At 46.7% G+C, this 21502-nt stretch overlaps 1 protein-coding gene across 1 annotated transcript; it reads left to right on the forward strand.

The window, feature by feature from the left end:
* Positions 1-356: 356 nt before the first annotated feature.
* CLDN1 (claudin 1) lies at positions 357-19843 on the forward strand. The gene is made up of 4 exons (XM_039486813.1): positions 357-800; positions 13339-13503; positions 14116-14200; positions 17487-19843. The coding sequence occupies exons 1-4, from the start codon at positions 578-580 to the stop codon at positions 17647-17649; spliced, it is 636 nt and encodes a 211-aa protein (XP_039342747.1). The 5' UTR covers positions 357-577; the 3' UTR covers positions 17650-19843.
* The last annotated feature ends 1659 nt before the right edge of the window (positions 19844-21502 follow it).

A 21502-nucleotide genomic window follows, 5' to 3' on the forward strand; every position in this document is an offset into this window, starting at 1 on the left:
GTCCTAAGACCGCAGGTGCGTAGCAAAGAAGGTGGAGCGTGAAACAATCGTATCGATCATGCACACTCTGCACTCATTGGTTCATGAGCTGTATCAATAAGTGCATATTAAACCAGCTGATTTAACAGGGGAGTAAGGTGCTGGAGAAAATCACCTGTTTTCCCACTGAAAATAAGTAATAAAAGTCACATGTTCACACGACAGGAAGGGAAACGACGCCTGAATTCTTAATAATTTCAGAGGAATCAGAAGTTTCTCCTGCGAGCTGGGAAGTCAAGTGAAACCACTAGGGGGCGCCCCGAGGACTGCACTTTAAATTGAGATCCAGACATGCTCTGCCCTTCATTCAGGTGCTTTCTCAGCCAGCATCACTGACGCCTCTTGCTCCTGGATTATAAAAGAACTGAAAGAAAGGAAAGACTGTTTGTAGGATATTCACATTGCTGTTACTAGTGCTAGGTGGGAAGCAGGCAGATCAGCTGCAGCATTAGGGGTCCTGGGCAGCTCAGTTTAATATCTAGGGACCCTCTGGGGACTTTGAAAGCTATTTGCAAGCGATAGCCTTCTTGGCGCAGAGATGGCCAGCGGAGGTCTGCAGCTGCTGGGATTCGTGCTTGCTTTCATAGGCTGGATCGGCATCATCATCAGCGCAGCGCTGCCCCAGTGGAAAATGTCCTCATATGCTGGGGACAACATTGTGACAGCTCAAGCGATCTACGAGGGCCTGTGGATGTCCTGTGTCATGCAGAGCACTGGGCAGATGCAGTGCAAGGTGTATGACTCCCTGCTCAAACTGGAGGGTAAGTAGCTCCAGGTTGTGAACTGCGCCGTTCTTGTGCCGGTTGGTTCTGTGTTTTCACCCTGGCCAGGGGAAGCATTGCCAGGAGACACAAACGCTTCTTGCATTTTGTTTTCATTGTGGTAGATAAGATTGAGCTGGTGCCACTGAAGGGGCAGATAGGTCTTTCCCTACACAATCGTATGTCTCAGTGGGTCTGAGTCTCTTCTCACACGATTGTAACTACAGAGTTGCTTCAGCCAGATTCACAGTGTTACTCCAGGTAAGGTCTTGTCTACATGGGAAAGGTTTTTTTTTTTCAGAGGAACTAGTTTTTTTCAGCATAAGCTGCCTTCAGTCCACGCATGCACATTCTTTTTTCAACTTACCAGGTGTCTTATCCTGCTTTAACTAATCTATTTTGGAAGATGAGGGAAGTGAAGGGAGAATCTGCCACCGTGATTCGCTGCCTTTTCCAATTGGATTTTAATTTTTCATAGTTTGGGTTAGTTGCCAGAAGACCAATGTGTAAAAGAAACAAATACTTGTTTTCAAAAGTATCTAATATGAATCTGCAAAGAGTGCGGAATTGCTGATTCCTTCCTCTTATGAGTAATCCCAGTTTGGGTTTGGTTCTGGGGGGCAAAACAGCCCATTTTCTGCATATTCTACAGGACACCTTGGTTGCTACTGTGACTGCGAGCAGTTCCTTTGGAGTCTAAGCAGTCGCATAGCTCAGGAGAGAGGGCCAGTGGACCTGGGCCTGTAGCCCAGACCTTGACAAAGGAGTCAGAAGCTGGAGGTGGAAAAGCAATAATTAATGAATGAGGTCTGTGAGCTCAGTGAAACATGCCAAGAACAGGGAGATCAGCGCTTTGGGAAACAACTGCTTCAGGGGAAAGTGCAGAAAAACTCAGCAAGAGGGAATTAGTGATAAGCCAAGGTGGGGGAGGAAGGAATTTGAAGATCTGGAGGAATCTGCCCAAGTTTTTGTGCTGTTTATAGTGTTCTTCATACAGGGAGTTTCCTATTTATAGCAATCTAGGAAAAGGAGCTTTAAAAACTCCCTACATCAATTGAATGCTACCAATTCGCTAAGCAGCTAAGAGATCGTGCTAGGAGACACACTAAAGGCTGAATCCCTCAGACCTGTAAATCTGGAGCAGCCCCTTACTCTGGATTTACACCCGCGTGGCTGAAAATCAGAATCTGACCCTAAAGTTCTTCTAACCGTGAACAGAACATTCTGTGTCAGTTACAAATTTCTCCAAGTAAACAGCCTGAGTTTATGTGATGGCAGAGAGGGGTGTGATCCTCTGGGAATGCTCTGATGAAAACAGTTTCTTAATCCTTTCAGATGCAATCACATCCTTGTGTCTGTCCTTACCCCTCCATTGGGGCCTGAGTCAGCAGGGTGCTGAGCCCCTCCTGGGAAGCGCTGAGCACCCTCGGCTCTCAATGAAGTCACATCTACGCTGGAGCTTTGTCAGTTTCACTACCCCCGAGTGCTGTAGCTAGATCGATCTACATTTTAAATGTAGACCACAGCTCTCTTGATGAAATACAGGCTGATCCAGGGTCCATCTTTTCAGGAAAAACTCCCGCTGACTAAGGGCTTGTCTCTGCTACAGGGGCTGCAGACCCATAGCTACGGCCCCGAAGCTGTGCCACTGAAACCACACAGCACAGATGCAGCCTACACTAGTGGAAAGGGTTTTTCCATCAGTATAGGAACGCTAGCTCCCCGAACAAGGCCAGCTCTGTCAACGGGAACATTCCTCTGGTGACATAGCTGCGTCTACACTGGGAGTTAGCTGCGCTGACCGATGTTGGTCGGGGTGTGGTTTTTCACACCCCTGACTGACATAGCTACGTTGCCCTAACTTTTTAAGTGTAGACAAACCTGCGAAGACTGTAGCAATGGAAAGGGGGTTTTCTGTCACTGTAGGAGCTCTGCCACTCTGAGTGGCTGTAGCTAGGAGGATGGAAGTATCTTCCATCGGCCCAGCTGCATCTACCCCACGGCTTAGGTCTGCAGAGCTGTGGCCCTCAGGGGTGTGGATTTTTCATACCCCTGAGTGGTTGTAGCTGGGTCGAGCTAAATCTGTAGCATAAACAAGATCTTACACTGAGTTCTACCTCCCTAAGGCCTGAGGGCGGGAGCGAGATTTGTATGGAAAAGAGGGTGAAATGCCACAGCCCCACCCCTTTGATTAGCTGTTTATATAATCGGCTGACAAATGGCCTTGTGTTGTTTTGCTAAAAGATGATACTTTCCAGCCTTTTCCCCTTTATTCAAAATGTTTCCACCCTAAACTTCTCACAGAGGAGGGGGGAAACTGTAGTAATTTGAGCACTTCTGTCTGTTCCCACAACTCAACATCTGCTACAGAAACTAAAATTTAACCAAGTCATTAGTCAGATGTGATTCTTATTGTTTGTGCAGAAAACATTTTCTTAGGACCAGATCCTGCTCCCGTTGAAGTCAATAGAAAACCTCCAGTTGCGACCAAGATCAAAAACAATGAGGAATCCTTGTGGCACCTTAGAGACTAACAAATTTATTCGGGCATAAACTTTCATGGGCTAAAACCCACTTCATCAGATGCATGGAGTGACAGAAAGTAGGCAGGTATAAATACACTGCGCATGAAAAGATGGGAGTTGCCTTACCAAGTGGGAGGTCACTGCTAACAAGGCCAATTCAATCATGGTGGATGTGGCCCATTCCTATCAGTTGACAAGGAAGGCTCCCGTTGACTTCAGTGGCTTTTGATCTGGCCCTGTAGTACTCCTGACATTCTTTTCCAGCTGTGATTAACCCAGTGAAACCCCATAATAACGATGCCATCTTGTCATCTCAGTCAGGAGCCCGCATGCAGTTTTCCACGGAGACTCTATAAAGGGATCATTAGACGTGTTAGTGCAGGTTAATTGGAATCAGTCAGTCACCACCTCGCTCCCTGGGCACTGCCATTGGACATTCAGGCTTGCAATGACCCACCCTAATTACTGGTATCCACCTCCAGTTGTGCACTCAGCTTCCCCCTGCCCTGAGACCTCACTCCCCCCCCCCCATACTGTGCATATTATACAGTCGTTTACTGCTGTGCATTGTGGGTATAAGTGTTGTCAGTCTGATGTGCAAAGTGGGTGCAATACTAGGCCTCCCCTGGGTGTGGGGCCGTGGAGAATCGAGGCACAGCTACACACCAGCCTTGGGCTGGTGTCACCCAAATCCATTTTCAAATCAATGTTTGTTTTTGCATAGCTGAGGCCTCCGCCCCTTTCTATTTAGCTCCCTGGGGACAGGGGAGGCTAGTGGCATTTGGGGATTTTACAGACTCCTGGAAAGGTTAGATTTCCCTGAAGGAACTAGCCTGGATTTAACCCATCGATTTTGCAGGAGGGTTTAATTCAGAGTACAGGCATCACCTGACTAATGACTCCTTACAAGCTGAGTGACGACCGCAGGATCTGGCCCCAGTTATTTGTAACTAACTGACAATCACTGCTCTGCAAGCAATGGTTCTTCTGTGACAGTGGGGGACGCTGTGCCACGGCCCAGGGCTGAGCCCTCAGTGTCATTCGATCACACGATAAACGTATAACGGGCGGCCCTACAGGCCATACTCCAGGGAAACTCCTCTTGACCCCCAGAGTCCTTTCCGTCACTGGGATTGTCTCCTGAATGAGGACAGCAGGATCGAGCCATGAGGGCCTTTTACCTGCTTAGTGCATGCTGGACTCTCTTTGTAAGCACTTTCTCTGCTGGAGAAGGGAGAGTGCACTTTCTACCCTCCCCCACACACAGGCCAGCCTGTGGCTGAAGATGAGCTTGGCCATGAACATTGCTGAGCAGCCCCCGAGCTGTTCCAACCCGTAGCCCCCATGGGTCGCCGTGCCCAGTCCCCAGTGAGAGAGGAAGTGCTCGTCTGCTGCAAAGATGGCGCTATAGAATTCAAGGGCCGAAGCCGCCTCTCGCCTGTGGCAGTTTTATTCTCAAGTAGCCCCGTTGCCTTCGATGGAGGCACATGGGTCCGAGCTGGGAGAATCAGCCCAGAGCGTCAATGAAGTGGGATTCCTGGCACCATCACCTGCCAGTTCTCGGCCCCATCTACGCACTCTCTCGCTCCTCCTCCTGGGTCTTGTCAGGACTGTTCCCGTCCAAGCCATTCATCACCCTGCGGGGTGTTGCCACTGGGAAAGGCGCCGCACTTCAGGCAAGTGGAGACTCGGCTGCTGCTTAATCGCCAAAGCCGTGTGGATTCCCTGCCCCATCCCAGAAAACAAACAAGGGCTCGGATGCTTTCCGGGCCCAGCAGCGTTATTCCTGTGCGAACTCCTCTCTTCTGTCATCCCCAGCATCCTTGCTGAGGCTGTTCCCTGGTGGGCCGTGGAGAGGGAAAGTTTTCACTCTCAGGTCACAAGTGCGGCACCATGATACTTGACTGGGGGAGCTCCGCACTGAGCCTAGGACTAGCAGCAGAAGCAGCCGGGTTCTAATCGTAGCTCTGCCACCATCGTGCTGGATGGAGTTAGACAAGCCACCCACCTCTCTGTTATCTTTAGCTCTGGAATAAGCAGGTGCAGCTCAATGGGATTTGTGCTTTCCTGTGGTTCGGGCTGAATTTGCCTCGGGGTGTCTCATTCCCCCCTGTCTGTAGAATGGGGATAGCGTGGTTGCTGTGGGGACTGGTTAACGTTTACACGTTGTGTTGGGAAGATGAAGAGCCAGACGGAATACCGCTGAGACCGCCCATGGGAGGCGCGGCTGCTGCTGCAGAGTGGATTGAAATCTCTGTCACAAGGCATTGGCTTGACAGCAGAACCTGCCCTCGGAGCCATCTCCTACGTTGCTGTAGAGGTCACGTGCTCAGTTTTCTTAAGCCTGCAGGTGGGGAACAGTTTCCGGGTTTTATGGAGGAAATGTCTCTCCTGAATCGCCACCAAGCCAGGCGAGTGTTTGGCCTCAGAAAAGGGCCAGTGTGGATGGGCAGGTTCAGGAGGGAGGCTTTCTCTGATGCTGTCACTGAGTGATTACATCAGGGAGTCCTGCCTTCTCCCCTGCTTCAGGACAGGCACAGTATAAAGCAGCGCACGCTGATCACTGTCCTTACCTCTGTCTGTATCGAATGCACCTTGTGGCACTGCCAGCCTTCACCTCTCAATCGCTAACTAGCCCCCATGATCTCCACACCCTTCTGTAGAGCACAATGTCAAATTTAGGAATGGACTTTTCAGGGGTTGAAGGGGCGGCTGGCTCCATGGCCAGGTAAGAGGCTTGCGTGGCCTTTCACTTCTGGCTCACTCGCTCAGTTTTGGCCCAGGTCAGCGTGAGCAGACGTTGCTCACCTGTCAGACATCTCTTCATCTGGTGACCTTTGTGGTTGCTAGTGGACAGGTGTCTGCATCGCATTGCTGCTCGGCCTTTTGGCTGAGACAAAGTGTAGTCACAACAAAAACCACCATCATTAATCATTCCTTTTTCAGCAACTGGAGTCCAAAACTATATGTGCCCTGGATATTTAAGTACCTCATCATTGCTAGAGGTGGTATTCTGCTGACTGGAGTTGTCAGGTTATGCACTCACATCCGGTGGGGGCAGCCTGGGTAAGGCTCCCACTTCTACCACCAAAAGTTTGTATGATCTGAGACAGAGAATTTCATTTGCCTGAGTTGCCAGTCTGGGTCCTTTATCAAAGATCCTTTTGATTGGAGTTCAGCACCCATCCCTTTTACCTGGGTGAATCATTCTTAGTGTTAGATATTTATTCAGCATAAGATAAAAGCCCTCTTTTTTTTTTAACCTGCTTGCCTCTGAGGATCCTCCCTTTAGACTGACCTTGTCACAAGGAGAGACTTTTATCTAATCTTAAAGCTGGGGGTTGTTTTTCCTAAGCATCCCTTGAAAGGCATAAGAAAAGTAAGGGAGAAAGTTCATCATCACCAGCACTGGTACAGTGGCACGACAGCCAGGCAGGTAAGACGGGCCTCGCTGAGTGAATCATTCTGGAAGCTCTGGCTTCTGTCAAACCCCAGTGGGAAGTGAACGCTCCTGAGTGAGCTGTTTGGAATAGCTTGAGCAACATGTGTCCCACACTTCATGGGCTGTTTGTGACTCCTGGGCAGTTACTTGTTCTCAGAGGAACGGGGAGCAGCGTAGCACTTGTCAGTTTCACCTGTACTCTGCCATCCTTTGGCTGCATAAGCCTTGTATGGCCTGGTAGCAGGGAAATGTCCAGTCAGTGTCAGAAAAATATTCTAGCTAAAAATGTGTAGACACATCAGCTGATCAGCAACCCATCAAGGATTGGATTTGCTCGTGTGGAGAACCAGCACAATATAAATGTGTGTGCGCACACAGACCTCTAAAGGAAATATGCTTTAAAAGTGTAGGGTTTACAAAAATAGCGGCAGTAACTTTCCCAACATAGCTTTTATTTAACATGTGGCATAAACAAAATCCAGGCTGAAATGTGAAGGTATAAAAGAAATCCCACACTTACTCTAGCAAAAGCTTTCTGCTAGCACACAACTTCATATGATTATTTCTATGCCAGCCCCTGAGAGCCATGGAAAAATCTTATCTAGAACTTTGATGAAATTGTACATCATGTAGTTCATATGTCCAAATCTACTACCATAGACCAAAGCAAATTTCCTGAAGCAGAGAGTTAGCATATTTTGTAAAGGATGTTGCTTTTCACATTTTAATTTCAGCGAGAGCTCCTCTAACACTTGCACAAAGTAACACTATTTTAAAGGTAACCCTTTCCAGCAGTTGTCTTAAGACCCAGTCGTACAATCACTCTCACCCATCACTAGGAAATGTTTGCAGAGCTGCTTCATTATTACTAAACAGCAACAAGAGCCTTTCACTTTTGAGTAAACAATGGATAGTAGGGACCAAATACTGGTGCAATCTGATGGCTGTGGTTGGTGTCAGTCCAATTCTTGGTGGACAGCTGGGTAGGGTGACCAGATGTCCCGATTTTAAAGGGACAGTCCTGATATCCAGGGCTTTTTCTTATATAGGTGCCTATTACCCTCCACCCCCATCCTGATTTTTCACACTTGCTATCTGGTCACCCCAGAGCTGGGTAAGGTCAATGTTTTCAGACATGGATGCCTGTGGTTTGGCTCCTAAATCCTCAGTTGGGCTCTTAAATAAAAGTGGCCTGTTTTTCAGAGGTTCTGAGCAGCTGCACCTCCCTTGACTTCAGTGGAACTATTTGCATGAGCAAGGGATGGAGAGACAATCCCTTATTTCTCTAGTAAACAGAACATTTGTCCTAAAAGACCAGTCATCCCGGACTGTCGCTGGCCTCGGTTCTCTAACCTCTCAAGTGTGTGCAGATTTAGATAATCCTGTACTGAGCCATCACCTTGGTTACACGGGAGCTACACACCCGCGTGGTAATTAACCACTGTCAATGCACTCGGCAAAAGGGAGGAAGGCACAATCACAGACAGTGACAGGTAGAGAAACAGAACCTGAAGCCTTGTGTTGAGGAGGGGTTGAATGGCAAGTGGGTGCCATCACAGTCAGACCACATCTCTTTCAGCTGTTACTGTTGCCCCGGTTATTCCTTCCCACTGAGCACCTGAGTTTGAGTTCTATCCCCACACACGGGCCGTTGTACTTTTTAAAAAAATGTCATTTTGTTGTTTTCTGCCCATGCTTCTAACCTCACCAAGTTCCTTGGTGTTGTTTTCCCATCATCCTTGGCAGTAGCAACTCCTTCTAGTGTAGTGTCATCTGGAAGCTCCATTGGTAATATTACTGCCCCTTCGACCGGGGAGATGTTAAATAAGGGTAGATCTAACACTGATCCATCTGGTACCCAGCCAGTTAACTCCCACCAACATCAGCTATTGCTGTATGTTGTTGCCCTTTGCAATGTCCAAGGCAATTTTGGATTTTTTTTCAAGGTTTGGGGAGCTTCAACTAAACTACAAATAAATGCAATCTATCTGAATAGGCTGAGCTACCAAACGGGCCCATGGGAGTAAAAACTTTGCAGATGCAGAGATGCTAGAGAATTGCCCGGGTTCACCACAAGGAAGATGGTCCACGTGGACTCCGTTTTGAACCTCAGCTAAAATGAGCAGATTTTGCAGAGAAGGAGATGGGGAACAAACGGTTTAACCGTTTCAAGTCAGTGGAGCAAACTGAAACAAAGGGAGCGTGTACCTGAGAAATTCTCCATGGAAAGAACTGGAGACAATGGCTCGAAGGTCTTTGTGGGTAAGATTCTCCCCATTGGTGCGGGGAGGGGGCATTGAAATAGAGGGGAAAGCCCTTTCCTGGTCACATGGTGGAACTCCATGTGAACAGACCCCTACAGTATTGATATTCACAGACAAACACAAGGGAACAAAAACCCTCAACCCACCTTCCTGTTTGCTCTCTCGCTCTCCCTCTTTCTCTCTCACACATACTAAGACAGAGCTAACACTGTAAATGCTGTTCAGAACAAAATAATAATCAAGCTAAGAAAAAGCAAGTTTTTAGTTCAAAAATCCTAAATGTTGAAAAGACAAAAACATTAAAGGTTCCAACGTGAACCTTAACTCTGACCCTCACCAGCAGCTTTTCCCATGGAGCTCTGTCAGATTCATGGGCAAGTGTCAAATAGAAAACTCCTCGGGAATACAAAAGGGTCCGTTCAGCAAACAATCCTGAACCTAGTCCCAGCAGCCACCTTCTTTACTAAGTGCCTCTCTCCTCTCTTTCTGCCAAGCGAGGGTGGCTGTGTGGTCTAGGGGAATGAACAGCTGACTAGGCATCAGCAGCCTCTGGCATCTAACCCCAGGTTCTGTTACTGATTTTTTGTGTGGCTTTGGAAAATCTTGTGATTTCTCTGTTTCCCCATCTATGAAATTTGGATGGTGATCCTTGTTTACCAGTTCTGCAGGGGTCTCATGAGGGTAATCAGCTAAGGTTTGCAGCAGTAAATGCTGTATCTGTGGTTAGTACTAAAATTGTCTTCCGTGTCTTCTAAAGTCATTTTAATTCCTCTCTGGCAAATACCTCCCCCTGTTACTTATTTCCTTTATTTATTACCCCCTGCGTCCAGTAACTGAGCTTTTACTCCTAGTTGCCCAATATTTAGATTACGTCCCACAGTTCTGAACCTCTTGCAAAACTCTTCCATCGCTTCCAAAACCTCTCTCCCTTTAGGGTCTCTTTCACAATCAGAATGAGCCTAAATTATGCCCAATAGACTTGACATATGGTCACAGTACATCTGATAAACAACCTTTCCTCACGTACAAAGAAAATCAGAGTTTATATGTCAGCTATTGGCCATTGCAAAGCTGCTGACATGTTGCAAAATTTAGCATGAAACACATGTGGGGTCTTGGATACTATTGCAGAATGAGTATCCTAATGCAAGCTGATTTTTGTGTCAGTCTTTTCTAAGCTATAGACAAATATTGGTTTAAAAAAGATTCAATATAACTTGACAAATATAAAAAAGTAACCAAGAGAAACAGTGTTACAAAATATTCTTTTGGATTGAAATCACCCATGCTTGATCACTGAGCCTGATGATGAATTTTTCTGCTTCTTTAATAGCATAATATACATTTAAAGCCTGATTCTGATTTCAGTTACACCTGTGACATTCCATTGATGTCATTGGAGTCACCCTGGACCGACACTGCTGTAAGCGAGAGGAGACTTCCATCCTTAGCTTGCAAGCCACGACCAATGGTGACACAAAGGAAACTCACCTGTGGTGCTTTGATGGGCATTTTCCATTTTAAGGAAAGTCAGGGAAACTCCACCACTCGGAAAGTGAAAATCCCCTAAGAGGCTGGAGATTTTTTTTCTTGGGCAGGGTGTGTCGGTTCCCACTGATCTGGATCTGTTTGTTTTTTCACTGCACGGCACAACCTACTCCTACACCATTAAGAAGTTGAACATTTACATAGAGACTGGTCCTGACTTGCCTTAAAAAATTGGTGCCTTTCTGTCCTCTTGCAACAATAGTGAGCCCTTGTTGCTGATGGGCTATTCAGGGCCAACTCTCCCTGGCTTTTAAGGAAGGCATCTTCCAAAGACTCTATAAAAAGACAAAGGGAAGACCCAGGATGTCTGGGAAAGGGATCGGTGTAATGATGATTAAAGAGCATCTGGAATCCGAAAATAAATGGTATCAAAATAGCACCTTCTTCCTCAATAGATCTGCTCCTGGTGTGTTTTTAGTGGCTGCAGGTGCAGACTAAGGGCTTTCTGATGGGAAACTCCATCCACCAGATTTGGACACTTGCCCTGTAGGGGCTATGATGGGCTAGGAGAGAATCCTCCTGCTGCAGGAGCAGCATGAAGCTATGGAGCATTGGGATATTACAGTGAAGAGCATGGTTTAGGAATCTACATAGAACGGATGTGGGTTTGCTGCCACTCTGGCCAATGCCAGGGACCTCCAGAGCTAAGAGCATGAGTCCCTACAGCTGAGACAAAGAGCCAGGCTCTCCATCTGGGTGTGTAGCAGACTCATAACCTCTGTAGATCTGGCACAGGGTGGAGTGTGTCACATACTGACCAGTGGGTTATATAAATGGCCCTATTCTGGTCCCCTCTCACAAGTGTCAGCATAGCAGGTGGCTTTATACAGCTTTTGAGCATTAGATCTCTTATGCCTTGAGCCATCCACGCTCCGAAAACTCTTTTCCATGTAAGTGCGTGTAGACCATGATCAAGTCACCTCTCATCCTTCTCTTGGTTAAACCAAATAGATTAAGCTCCATACGGCTCACAGTCAGGCAGGTTTTCCAGATCTCAAACTATTCTTCTAGCTCTTTTCTGAAAACTTTTCAGCATCCTTTTCTGAGTGTAGACACCAGAACTGGACACAGTATTCCAATAATGATCCCACAAATGCTGAATACAGAAGTAATATCTCCTCACTGCTCCTCCTTGATATTCCCCTGCTTATGCATCAAAGCATCTTATTTGGCCTCTTAGCTACAGAATCACACCGGGAGCCCATGTTCATTCAGTTACCTACCCTTACATTCTGCTCTGTGTCATGGCAGCATTCCCCATCTTGTGTGACCTATATTCTTTGTTCCTATACCTCGCACTTGGCTGTATTTAAATGTATGTTGTTCAGATGAGCCCACCTTACCACGTGATACAGATAGGTCAGTACAGCTGACCTGTACCTATAATTATTTATCATTCCTCCAATTTTTATGTCATCTTTATATTTAACAGAAATGATTTTATATTTTTATAGTCATTTTTCTTACAACAGCCATTCTGATCCCATGGTTGTGAATGCAGATGAAAACCTAGATGATTAGATTAGATAGACCCACACTTTAGATGCTGGAATGTATAACACCTGGTGCCTTTGCATTTGGATTCCTGTAATCTTTGCATTATTACACAAATACAGGACAACAATGCAGCAGAGCCTACCCAGAAAATATAAATGATGTTTCAACAATAGTATTTTCTTGATTTCTGGAGAGCAGAGACATTGTGTTATAAGTAGAGCTGGTTGGAAAACAGAGTTTCCATCCTGAGAAAAATTGTGAGATTTTCGTTCTTTTCATTCTGAACTGGCGTGAAAAGCCAAAAATTTCCATTTTTTTCATAAAGTAAAATTCGGGAGGGAAAAATTGTTTGGGATTTTTTTCCTTTAGAAAAAATCAGTATTGACCCTTTTAAAAAATATAAAATAAAGTAAATTCCTAAGTGAAATATCTAAACATTTCATTCCAAAAATGTCAAGATGGGGCATTGCAACATTTTCAATTTTTTCCTAACAAAATGTTGAAATCAACACAGTGTCGTGAAAATATTTGGTTTTGCCAAAACAGCATTTTCCAATGAAAAATTGTTTTGACAAAACTGATTTTTTTTCACAGAATTTTCAGATCAGCTCTAATGAAAAGGGCATTTGACATCATTGGAGCCTAAGAAGAGCAACAGTCAGTCCTGGATTAACATGCACAAGGGAACGTCTAGCGTGCACCTTCAGTATCTACATGGGCAGGACATTGGTCCATTGGAATTCATATCCCCGCCCCTCAGTGTGTGTGGCTGCACCATGTAAACAAGCTGTGAGACACCTAGAGGTCTGATTTTCAAAAGTGCTGAACACTAAAGAGTTCCCACTGATTGCAGTTAAGCGTGTGTTAAGCATGTGTTTAAAGGTTTTGCCAGATTGGAGCCTAAAACCAACTTCTGCCCTTTGATAACTAGCAAATGTATTCTTTTTTAATTGGAATTAAAATGGTTAGGGAACAAAAGTTGTTGAAGATCAAATCCTGCAAGGAGCTGAGCTCTCTGAACTGCAGTTGACTTCAGAAGAAGTTTTGTGTGGTCCACCATTTTATATGATCGACTTGATGCATGACAGTCCTTCATAGAGTTTAAGGCCAGAAAGTTGTGCCTAACAGAGGCCATAGAATTTCACCATTACGTCTATATTAAGTCCAATAACTTGTGTTTCAACTTGTACCTTGGGTTCTTCAACACACTGATAACCTCATGGTAACTCTAACCCAACACAACGCTACGTTTGTCCTTGTAGGCAGTCTGCAGGCTACCCGGGCACTGATGGTTGCTGGCATACTCCTGGGACTCATTGCCATATTTGTTGCTGTGACTGGCATGAAATGCATGAAATGCATGGAGGATGATGAGGTGAAGAAGATGAGGATGGCTGTCTTTGGGGGCGTGATCTTCCTTATTGCAGGTTGGTAACATTTCAAAGAGCAAACACGCCTATAGGTGCCCATTTCTGGATAGGATTTATTTTGCAATCGGGTATTCTGGGTGAGAGGAGAGTATAAAATGCTTTTACCTGTTAGTTGTGCTGGAACATCTGGAAATAATTGTTGCCTTCACTTATTAACCCTTTGGAAACTGCAGACACAGATTGCATGTCCTAGGGCCAGTCATTCATTTGGTTGGTCTTTTCCAAAATTTCCATTGTTCATAGGATTACACTAACTATCTGGACTCGCCCTGTTCTCTAGTGTCCTGGCATGCTGTGCCATGGGTTGGAAAGTCCCAGGAGTGCTAAGATGCCAGGTTTTTGCCACCAAAGGGACCAGATTGCAGCTGTTCCCGGTCCAAGGGTGCTGAATTAACCAAAGTAGGTCCATGGCACTGGCCCCCCACCCATATCTCCCATCCAGTGCTGGCCTGTGGCTTCAAGCCACAATTTGGCTTTGAGTTGTGGGTGCTCAGCGTCTCTCAGGATTGCAGTTCCTCAGTGTACTAATCTTTGCTGAGACCATGTCACTTCTTTGGAGGCTTCCCTATTGACTAACCAGCCATTCAATTGTCTGAATTTCACTGGCAGGTTTTGCTGTCTTGGTGGCCACATCCTGGTATGGACACCGAGTGGCTCGGGACTTCTACAACCCTTTCACCCCCGTCAACACCAGGTAATGGCCAGTCTTGCATAATGACACTGTACCATAAGGCAAATGAGCATTGCAGTGCAGGGCCTGACCCATCTCAGTCAATGGGAATTTTGCCATTGATTTCGGCGGGAGTGGGCTATCGTGATTATTGGTGCCCTGACAGGGTTTGCTTGAAGGAGTTTCCTAGCCCTTGTGGCACTTGGGTGATTGTCCTATGACTCGTGTGAGAAGGGTTAAATCTGACTAATGCAACCGGAGCCGCGTGACTGGATCCTGACGCCCCCGCAGATCCTGTCGCAAGAGCAGGGCCTAGAGCTGCGTGTTGGCATCAGCCGTAATTTCTGTGACTCTCATAAAAGGTTGTGGGGCCCAGCTGCTCACTGCCTTGCACTGTGACACCTATGCAAAGTGAGGGTGAAATGCTACCCAACTGGAATGGGAGCGCAGTTCCCTCGCTCTGCACGGCTACCCATGTCAACACACGGGTCAATGGCAAACCAAGCCCTCGGTCTCTCTCACTCCAGTTGTTTGAAACCATGGTTTCTCATCTCTTGCTGTACCACAAACCCCTTTTGCATGCCAGGACCCTCCTCTCACCTAGCTGGGATCTAGCCAGAACCCATTGAGCAGCATGGGAAGGCCAGGCATGAGCCCAGTATGTGAACAAATAGTGAAATAGCATGAAATGATTTTAAGCAATTTTTTTTTTTTGGTAAAATAAGGAGTATTGATTTCATTTTTCTCACAATTTTTAATTTAAATTTTCTTAATTTTAAATTTAAAACAACTTTTAATGGTGATTAAATGGTGTGTCCCTTCATATTAAGCTAAAATTATGGGATTTTACAATTTTTGCCATGAAAGAAATATATTCAGTGTGGCTCTTACGCGAGCTCTTCGGCTGTAGCTCTCCAAGTGCTTTATGATGTAGAGTCAGTATCATTGCCCCAATTTACATATGGGGAAACTGAGGCAAAGAACAGTGACATGCCCAGGGTTGCACAGCAGGTGAAGGGCAGAGTCGGCGCTAGCATTTTGGCTTCTAGCACATAAACGTCAGAATGATGAGTCTTGAGAACGACTCTCTCCATATTCCAACAATGCCACGCAGAAGCTTTTTGCCTTTGATGTGCATTTCTGTGATGCTTATAATCTCGCAGCTGCCAATTATTTCTAACGTGCGTCCATAGGTTCTGCAAATTGATGTTTTAAGCTACTTTGCTGTACACCGTATTTTCTAGGCAGAGAGGAGGTGATCTGGATTCTTTTAATCCATTTTCCTGTGCCAAACAAATGTCCAAACTGAGTGATGAACCGGAAGAGGCAAGATTGGTGATCTGTGTTAACAGTGAAATGTACCTCATTCACAAAGTCTTGTGATAAATTGCACTTTGAAATCATACAACAGGGTCAATTTTATGTCTATATTTTCACCACAAAACCCTGTCTCCACGCCAGCAATTTTACTTTTTTAACTCTATTTTGAGCTGGTTAGTATTTGAAAAAAGAGAGTCAGATACAGATTTTGCCATTGTGCCAAATACACCACTGGGGTAAAGTAGTGCCCTGTTAGTGGGATTGCATGGGTAAAAGCGAAAGAAGAATTTAAATCAGTGTCATTACACTGTCTTCTGTCTTCTTTACTTTTATCTTTTGGTTAAACCTTGCAGAATTGGACGGTATGCCATTCCTGTGAGTTCCTGTGACAAGTAATTATTATTATTTGTATGGTTGTAGTGCCCAGACACCCTAGTATTGGGCCAGGACTCTACTGTGCTAGGTGCAGTACAAACACAATGAATATTTGTAATTCAGAGGGAGTAGTGCCTAGTGGTTAGAGCACAGGCCAGTGAAAGAAGCATCTGGCATTCTATTCCTAGCTCCATCACTGTGTTTGCTGTGTGATCCTCTCTCTGCGCCCCAGTTTGTCCATCTGTAAAATGGGAGAAATAACCCAATGTAGCTGTGAAGCTTAAAAAATGAATGTTTAGGAAACACTTTGAGATCCTCAGATGAAAGGCACTAACAAAGAGCAACATACTTATTACTCCACACATGGGACCAACACTAAGCCATTCTATAAACATATTGCTTTTATATTGTGTGTGTGGGGGGTGGGGTGTCACTAACCCCTCCCATGCCGATGGCATCTTTGTTTCCAGAGGAGTCAGTAAAAGCTAGTTGGAAAATTTTCAACATCAAAAAAATCCATGAAAAAGAGAAACAAAATGTGTCCTGATTCCACCCCACACCCACCCCCTGCTGCCATTTTCCAACCAGCTTTAGAATTAACGTAACTCAAAGGGGAGAAATCAGAGAGGCTAAATAAACAGCACCCCCTGGGCCCTAACAAAGTAAATCAAATATTGTGCATAGATAAATTACAGGATGATTTGGGGTGATATAAAGATTTATCACCACCTGTTTGGAAGACCTTCATATCTCATCTCTTACGAAATAAATTGCTACATTGTAATGGTCCAAGCATGAGGGTATTTCCATTGCAAACAGAACGGTTTTGAGCCATTACTATGAAACACTCTTGCACTTTGTCCGTAAGATGTGGTTCTGCTACTTATGGCTCCTAGGTTCGGTTGCTGACTTGCGCCTGCTGTGTTTTTTCATTTATTTGATTCTACTTAAACTCCATCTTAGCACATGCTATTATATAACCCCTACCTGCTCTATAGTGCTTTAAATAGAACACCGCCTCATGAGTGTTTCTCCCTGAATTGCCATTGGGTAGCAAAAGGACATCCCTAGAATATCGAGGGTGGCTGACAGCTTGAGCCCTGATGGATGAAATCGCTGCAGTGTGACTTTCACAGACGTTCTAGTCATGGGGGAAAACCCATAAATCCAGTAGGGACCTCGGGACTCAAAATTAGTTCACAGAGCTGCCAACTCTCATGGTTTCAAGTCTCCTGATAGTTGGTGTTTTTCTTAAAGCCCAAGCTCCTGGGAGCATGTGATTAGGTGAGAATCTTCACTTTCTTTATAAAAAGAGTAAGTTTCTAGTCCTTGTGGGAGCAAAGAAAGGCTTGAAACTGTGAGCCAGGTGTGACCTACAGGCTCAGGAACCAGAAGACAAGGAAAAGGAGCTGTTTTTAAATTGCATGATTTTTTAAAGCCAATCTTGTGATTTTGGGGGGCCTGACTCCATATTTTTAGGACTGGCAATGTTGCTCTACTGAACAAGGATTGTGCTGCATGTTGGTTGGCTCTCTGGCCAGAGTTCATTGGGGGTCTTTTTGCCTCTGATCCTAGGATTGTTTGATATTTATTACTATTTATTATTTCTCCCCAGATTTGAATTTGGACAGGCCCTCTTCATTGGCTGGGCAGCTGCTTCTCTCACTATTTTGGGAGGCGCCTTCCTCTGCTGCTCCTGTCCACGAAGAGAAACTTCCTACCCACCCACCCGTGCCTACCCAAAGAGTGCCCCCTCAGCAGGAAAGGATTATGTATAATCGAGATGGGGGAGGAGCCACCTGGGTCAGCAACGAAGCTCATTAAAGAGAGGATGCGGAGACCAGCTCGGAGCGGAGTTCGGACCTTCTGCATGCTGCCTTCCTTTTATTACAGCAAACGTATATATTTTTATAATCCTCTTCATTACTGGACATGAATCCTCCTTTCTCTCCCATCCCAAAGAGGAAGACTAGCCTTGTTCATAGATAACCTCATTGGAAGGGTGCAGCCTTCAAGCTTGTGTTAATCTTGATCCGGCAGCTCATTGGGAGAAAGAGGGAAAGTGGTACTTTTTTCAGACAAATATTTGTGCTTTATATAAAAAAAAACAATTAGATGGTAACAGTTCAGCCCCTTGACTCCATTAAGCTGGAGTCCAGTGTGGTGTATATATATTTTTTTCTATACAAAGTGATAGAAGTAGTGTTAGAAGACAGAGCCCGACCTAGGGGAAAGACCTGACCCACAGTACCTGTTCTAAGAGGGTCTAATAAGGTCTTATGGTTTTGCTATGGCTTCCTATTTTATCCTCTCTCTTGTATGGACAGATCAGCACACCAAAGATTGTAGAATCACAAAACTTAGCAAACCCCAAAGGTGTACTGCAGATTTTTCCTGATGTTATTTACCCTAAATCTGACTTTGCTCAGTTTTACCCCTTACTCTTACCCATTGCTACGACACATAAACACACACAGATGTGCGCACATGCACACACACACATGCCAGTGAACACCACCTTAAACAATTCCTCTACTCCTTGAAGTTTGCTCCTTTCAGGTATCAGTTACCAGTTATTCTAGCCAATCCACCACCCACATCCTTAATCATCTCTGAGCTGAGTTGTACGTTCTTTTCTCAGAATCCATCTCCTTCGCTTTTTTGTCATTTTCTTCTCTAAAGTTCCCTGTCCCCAAACTGTGAGTTCTGGGAGTGAGGTGGAAAGAACTATTCACTGTATTCCAGGTATGTTCTCTCCAGTGTTGCACAGAGGGATTAACACCTCAGCAATCTATGACGTGATGCCTCTGCAGACGCAGCACACGATGGTACTGATTTGCGTTTCAGTGCCACCCTGCAAGCACCAATCCAAGCTGCAGTCCTCTGTCACCTGTAGGCTTCTTTCAGCATGGCTGCTTTCTGAGTAGTCTGCTTTCTGTTTCCTTCAGTTTAATTGTCTGCCAACTATTCCCCAGCTGGATTAATTCGCACATTTCTAAGTTGGTTAATTCATTTTTAAAGTCTTGCTCTTACTCCTAACCTCTCTGGATTGCTTTCTGTTACTTCTCTGGCCTTGCTGCTGTTTGCAACTCTCCCTGATTTAGCATCCTTCCCTCCCCCCGTCAATGAATTAGCATGTGGCTTGCCTCTTCTTCCAAGTCATTCATAAATATGTCGAACCAAACTGAGCCCAGGGCCAGTCCCTGAGAGATTCCCCTGGGAAAGCTCCCACAGACATACACCTTGCTCAGGACACTGCCATTTTTACCCTGGATTGTTTTCCTCTAGACGGATCCAGCCCATATCCCAAGTCCCAAAGTTTTGAATCCAAGCTCACCAAAGAGAGCTCCAGAAGCCTGATGTCCAGGCAGCCATTACAAGCAGGCATCATCTGAGGAAAGCAACTCCTGGGAAAAGCTTCATTCGCCTTCTCTGAAGCAGTTGGTGCTGGCCATTGTCCAAGCCACGAGACGGGACTAGGCGGCCCTGCTCTGGTCCAGCCTGGCAGGTCCCGTGTTCCCCAAAGGGCCAAAGCAATTCAGTCTGAAACACAAACTCAGTCTGAAAGGAAAGAAGCCGATGGCTTCTAAATACCGGCTAATCATTTGGCATGTGTTCAGGGCAGTCAAATTGCTTGACATCCTGGTGTGAATAGGGGCAGCCCCGGGATTGAAATATGTAAGACGTATTGGTAGGATGTTTGATCGTGTTGACCTGACCGCCAGCTGTACGCCAAGGAACACTGCAGTAATACAGCTCATCCCTCAACTCCAGGTTTAAATCAGTGCTGGGCCCAGTCCTGCAACCCACCCGCACTTACAACTTCCAGGGGAGTTGTGTGGCTGCCTGAGAAGTCCCTGGTTTGACAAGTCAGCAGCCCAGGCTGGGTCTGTCAGCAGCAGAGCTCAGTTCTTGTGTATTCAGGTCTGACCCAGTGCAGGGGAACAGACTTTTCCATGGGGAACTTGTATAAAGTGTTAAACAATGTTTTCAATAAATGGATTTTTTTTTTAAAGAAAACAAAATTGCATCATTCATTTTTACCACAGAGCAATAACCATGGGGGGCGGAGTGGGGGCGTGGAAAAGAGAAAGAAGCAGAGATCAGGCCCAGGGGATTCGGGCTGACTGAATGAGGCCTGTTGTACTACAATATGTCACTGAGTGGCTGAGGCTGGTTGAATGAGGCAGGCAGATGGAGAGTGCAAGGGACTCTCTTACCACCGCTGTGGTCTCCTTGGGTCTGTCTACACTGCATACTAAGCCCGGACTTCGACTCAGGTTTGACCTCCAGCCCCCTTTCCATCCACACGCAAATCAGTCTGACTCAAGTCAGGAAGCTCTTAGCACCTGGGTCCTAGGACCCTGGTCAGCGGTGAGTCCCCGCCCAAGCCCTGTTCTGACACGGGTCCAAACCCTGTCATTTTGCAGTGTGGGCGCGCGTCAAGCCGCAGAGCCAAGCCAGAGAGTGTGTGGAGTGCAGTATGGATGTGTTAGACAGCTGTGAGACCCAGGTCCAGCCGTTCTCAGCCCAGTGGGGATGCTCACGCACGGGCTTGGGAACGCCAAGTCCAGAGGCCCAGGTCCTAGAGGCCCTGCTTTACAATGCAGAGTAGACAGACCCTATAAGGCCTGGTGCAATGGCAATCAATGCCCTGGGGGCAGAGTGCGCCCAGAAGGGGCAGGAAGGGTTGGCGAAGAAGCAGTTCGATTCACACTGGCACACAGGGTGTAACCAGCAGGAATGGGGAAGGGAAGGGGCACAGCATTCCTGCACAGTCGGGAGCCTGTGGGTCAGCTCCCACTGCCCTCATCGTCAGGCTACAAGAAGAGCCAGTGGCAGTGCAAGGTCTATGCTTTAGAGGCACAACGGAACCCAGAGGTGCTGGAGACCATCCAGTCCATATCCTCCTTTCTGATAACCTGCTACCTGCTTTCTCACCACTAGCTCCGCTCTGGGCAGGCCAGTTTATATTTCCTCTGCAGCATCTGGCACTGGCCGCTGTTGCACCAAGCCAGACGGCTGGTTGAGCCCTTCTATTATGATGTACTTGGCTCATGGGATTGCCTCGAGGCCAGGCCCCGGGGTGCTAGGTGCTGGACTGCTGCAGCAGTGCCAGGGCCTCTCCGATCAGTGCCATGCTTGGAGTATTTCCCAGTGTCTCAAGTTCGGGAGCTCAGTGGTTGGACTCTGACATGTCCGGAGCCCTTGGACTCCACACCCTTTGCTGTGCTTTTACTGGGTTAATCTGCTTCTTCTATAAGAGCAGAGCTGGCGGACTTGGTCTCCGGCATTACGATCTCTGGTGCGGGAAAGTCCATCCGTGGCCAAGGCTGCGGTGACGGCAAATGGCCGCAGCCTTCTCTCCTTCTGGGACTCCTCAGGCGCCGAGTTTCCTTGGAGCCAGGGCCAGCTCCAGACCCCAGCGTGCCAAGCGCGCGCTTGGGGCGGCATTTTGCCAGGAGGGCAGCAGGCGGCTCCGGCGGACCTTCCACAGTCATGCCTGCGGGAGGTCCACCGGAGCCGCGGGACCAGCGCACCCTCCGCAGGCATGTCTGCAAGAGGTCCCCCGGAGCCGCGGGACCGGCGACCGGCAGCGCGCCCCCTGCGGCGTGCCGCCCTGCTTGGGGT

Source organism: Mauremys reevesii, linkage group 9 (assembly GCF_016161935.1).
Source record: "Mauremys reevesii isolate NIE-2019 linkage group 9, ASM1616193v1, whole genome shotgun sequence".
Lineage (NCBI taxonomy): Eukaryota > Metazoa > Chordata > Testudines > Geoemydidae > Mauremys > Mauremys reevesii.

Coding starts and splice junctions, on each gene's coding strand:
- CLDN1 (XM_039486813.1), top strand. CDS start 578: ATGGCCAGCGGAGGTCTGCAGCTGCTGGGATTCGTGCTTGCTTTCATA. Junction 13,504..14,115: donor CGTGATCTTCCTTATTGCAG/GTTGGTAACATT, acceptor TTTCACTGGCAG/GTTTTGCTGTCTTGGTGGCC. Junction 14,201..17,486: donor TTCACCCCCGTCAACACCAG/GTAATGGCCAGT, acceptor ATTTCTCCCCAG/ATTTGAATTTGGACAGGCCC.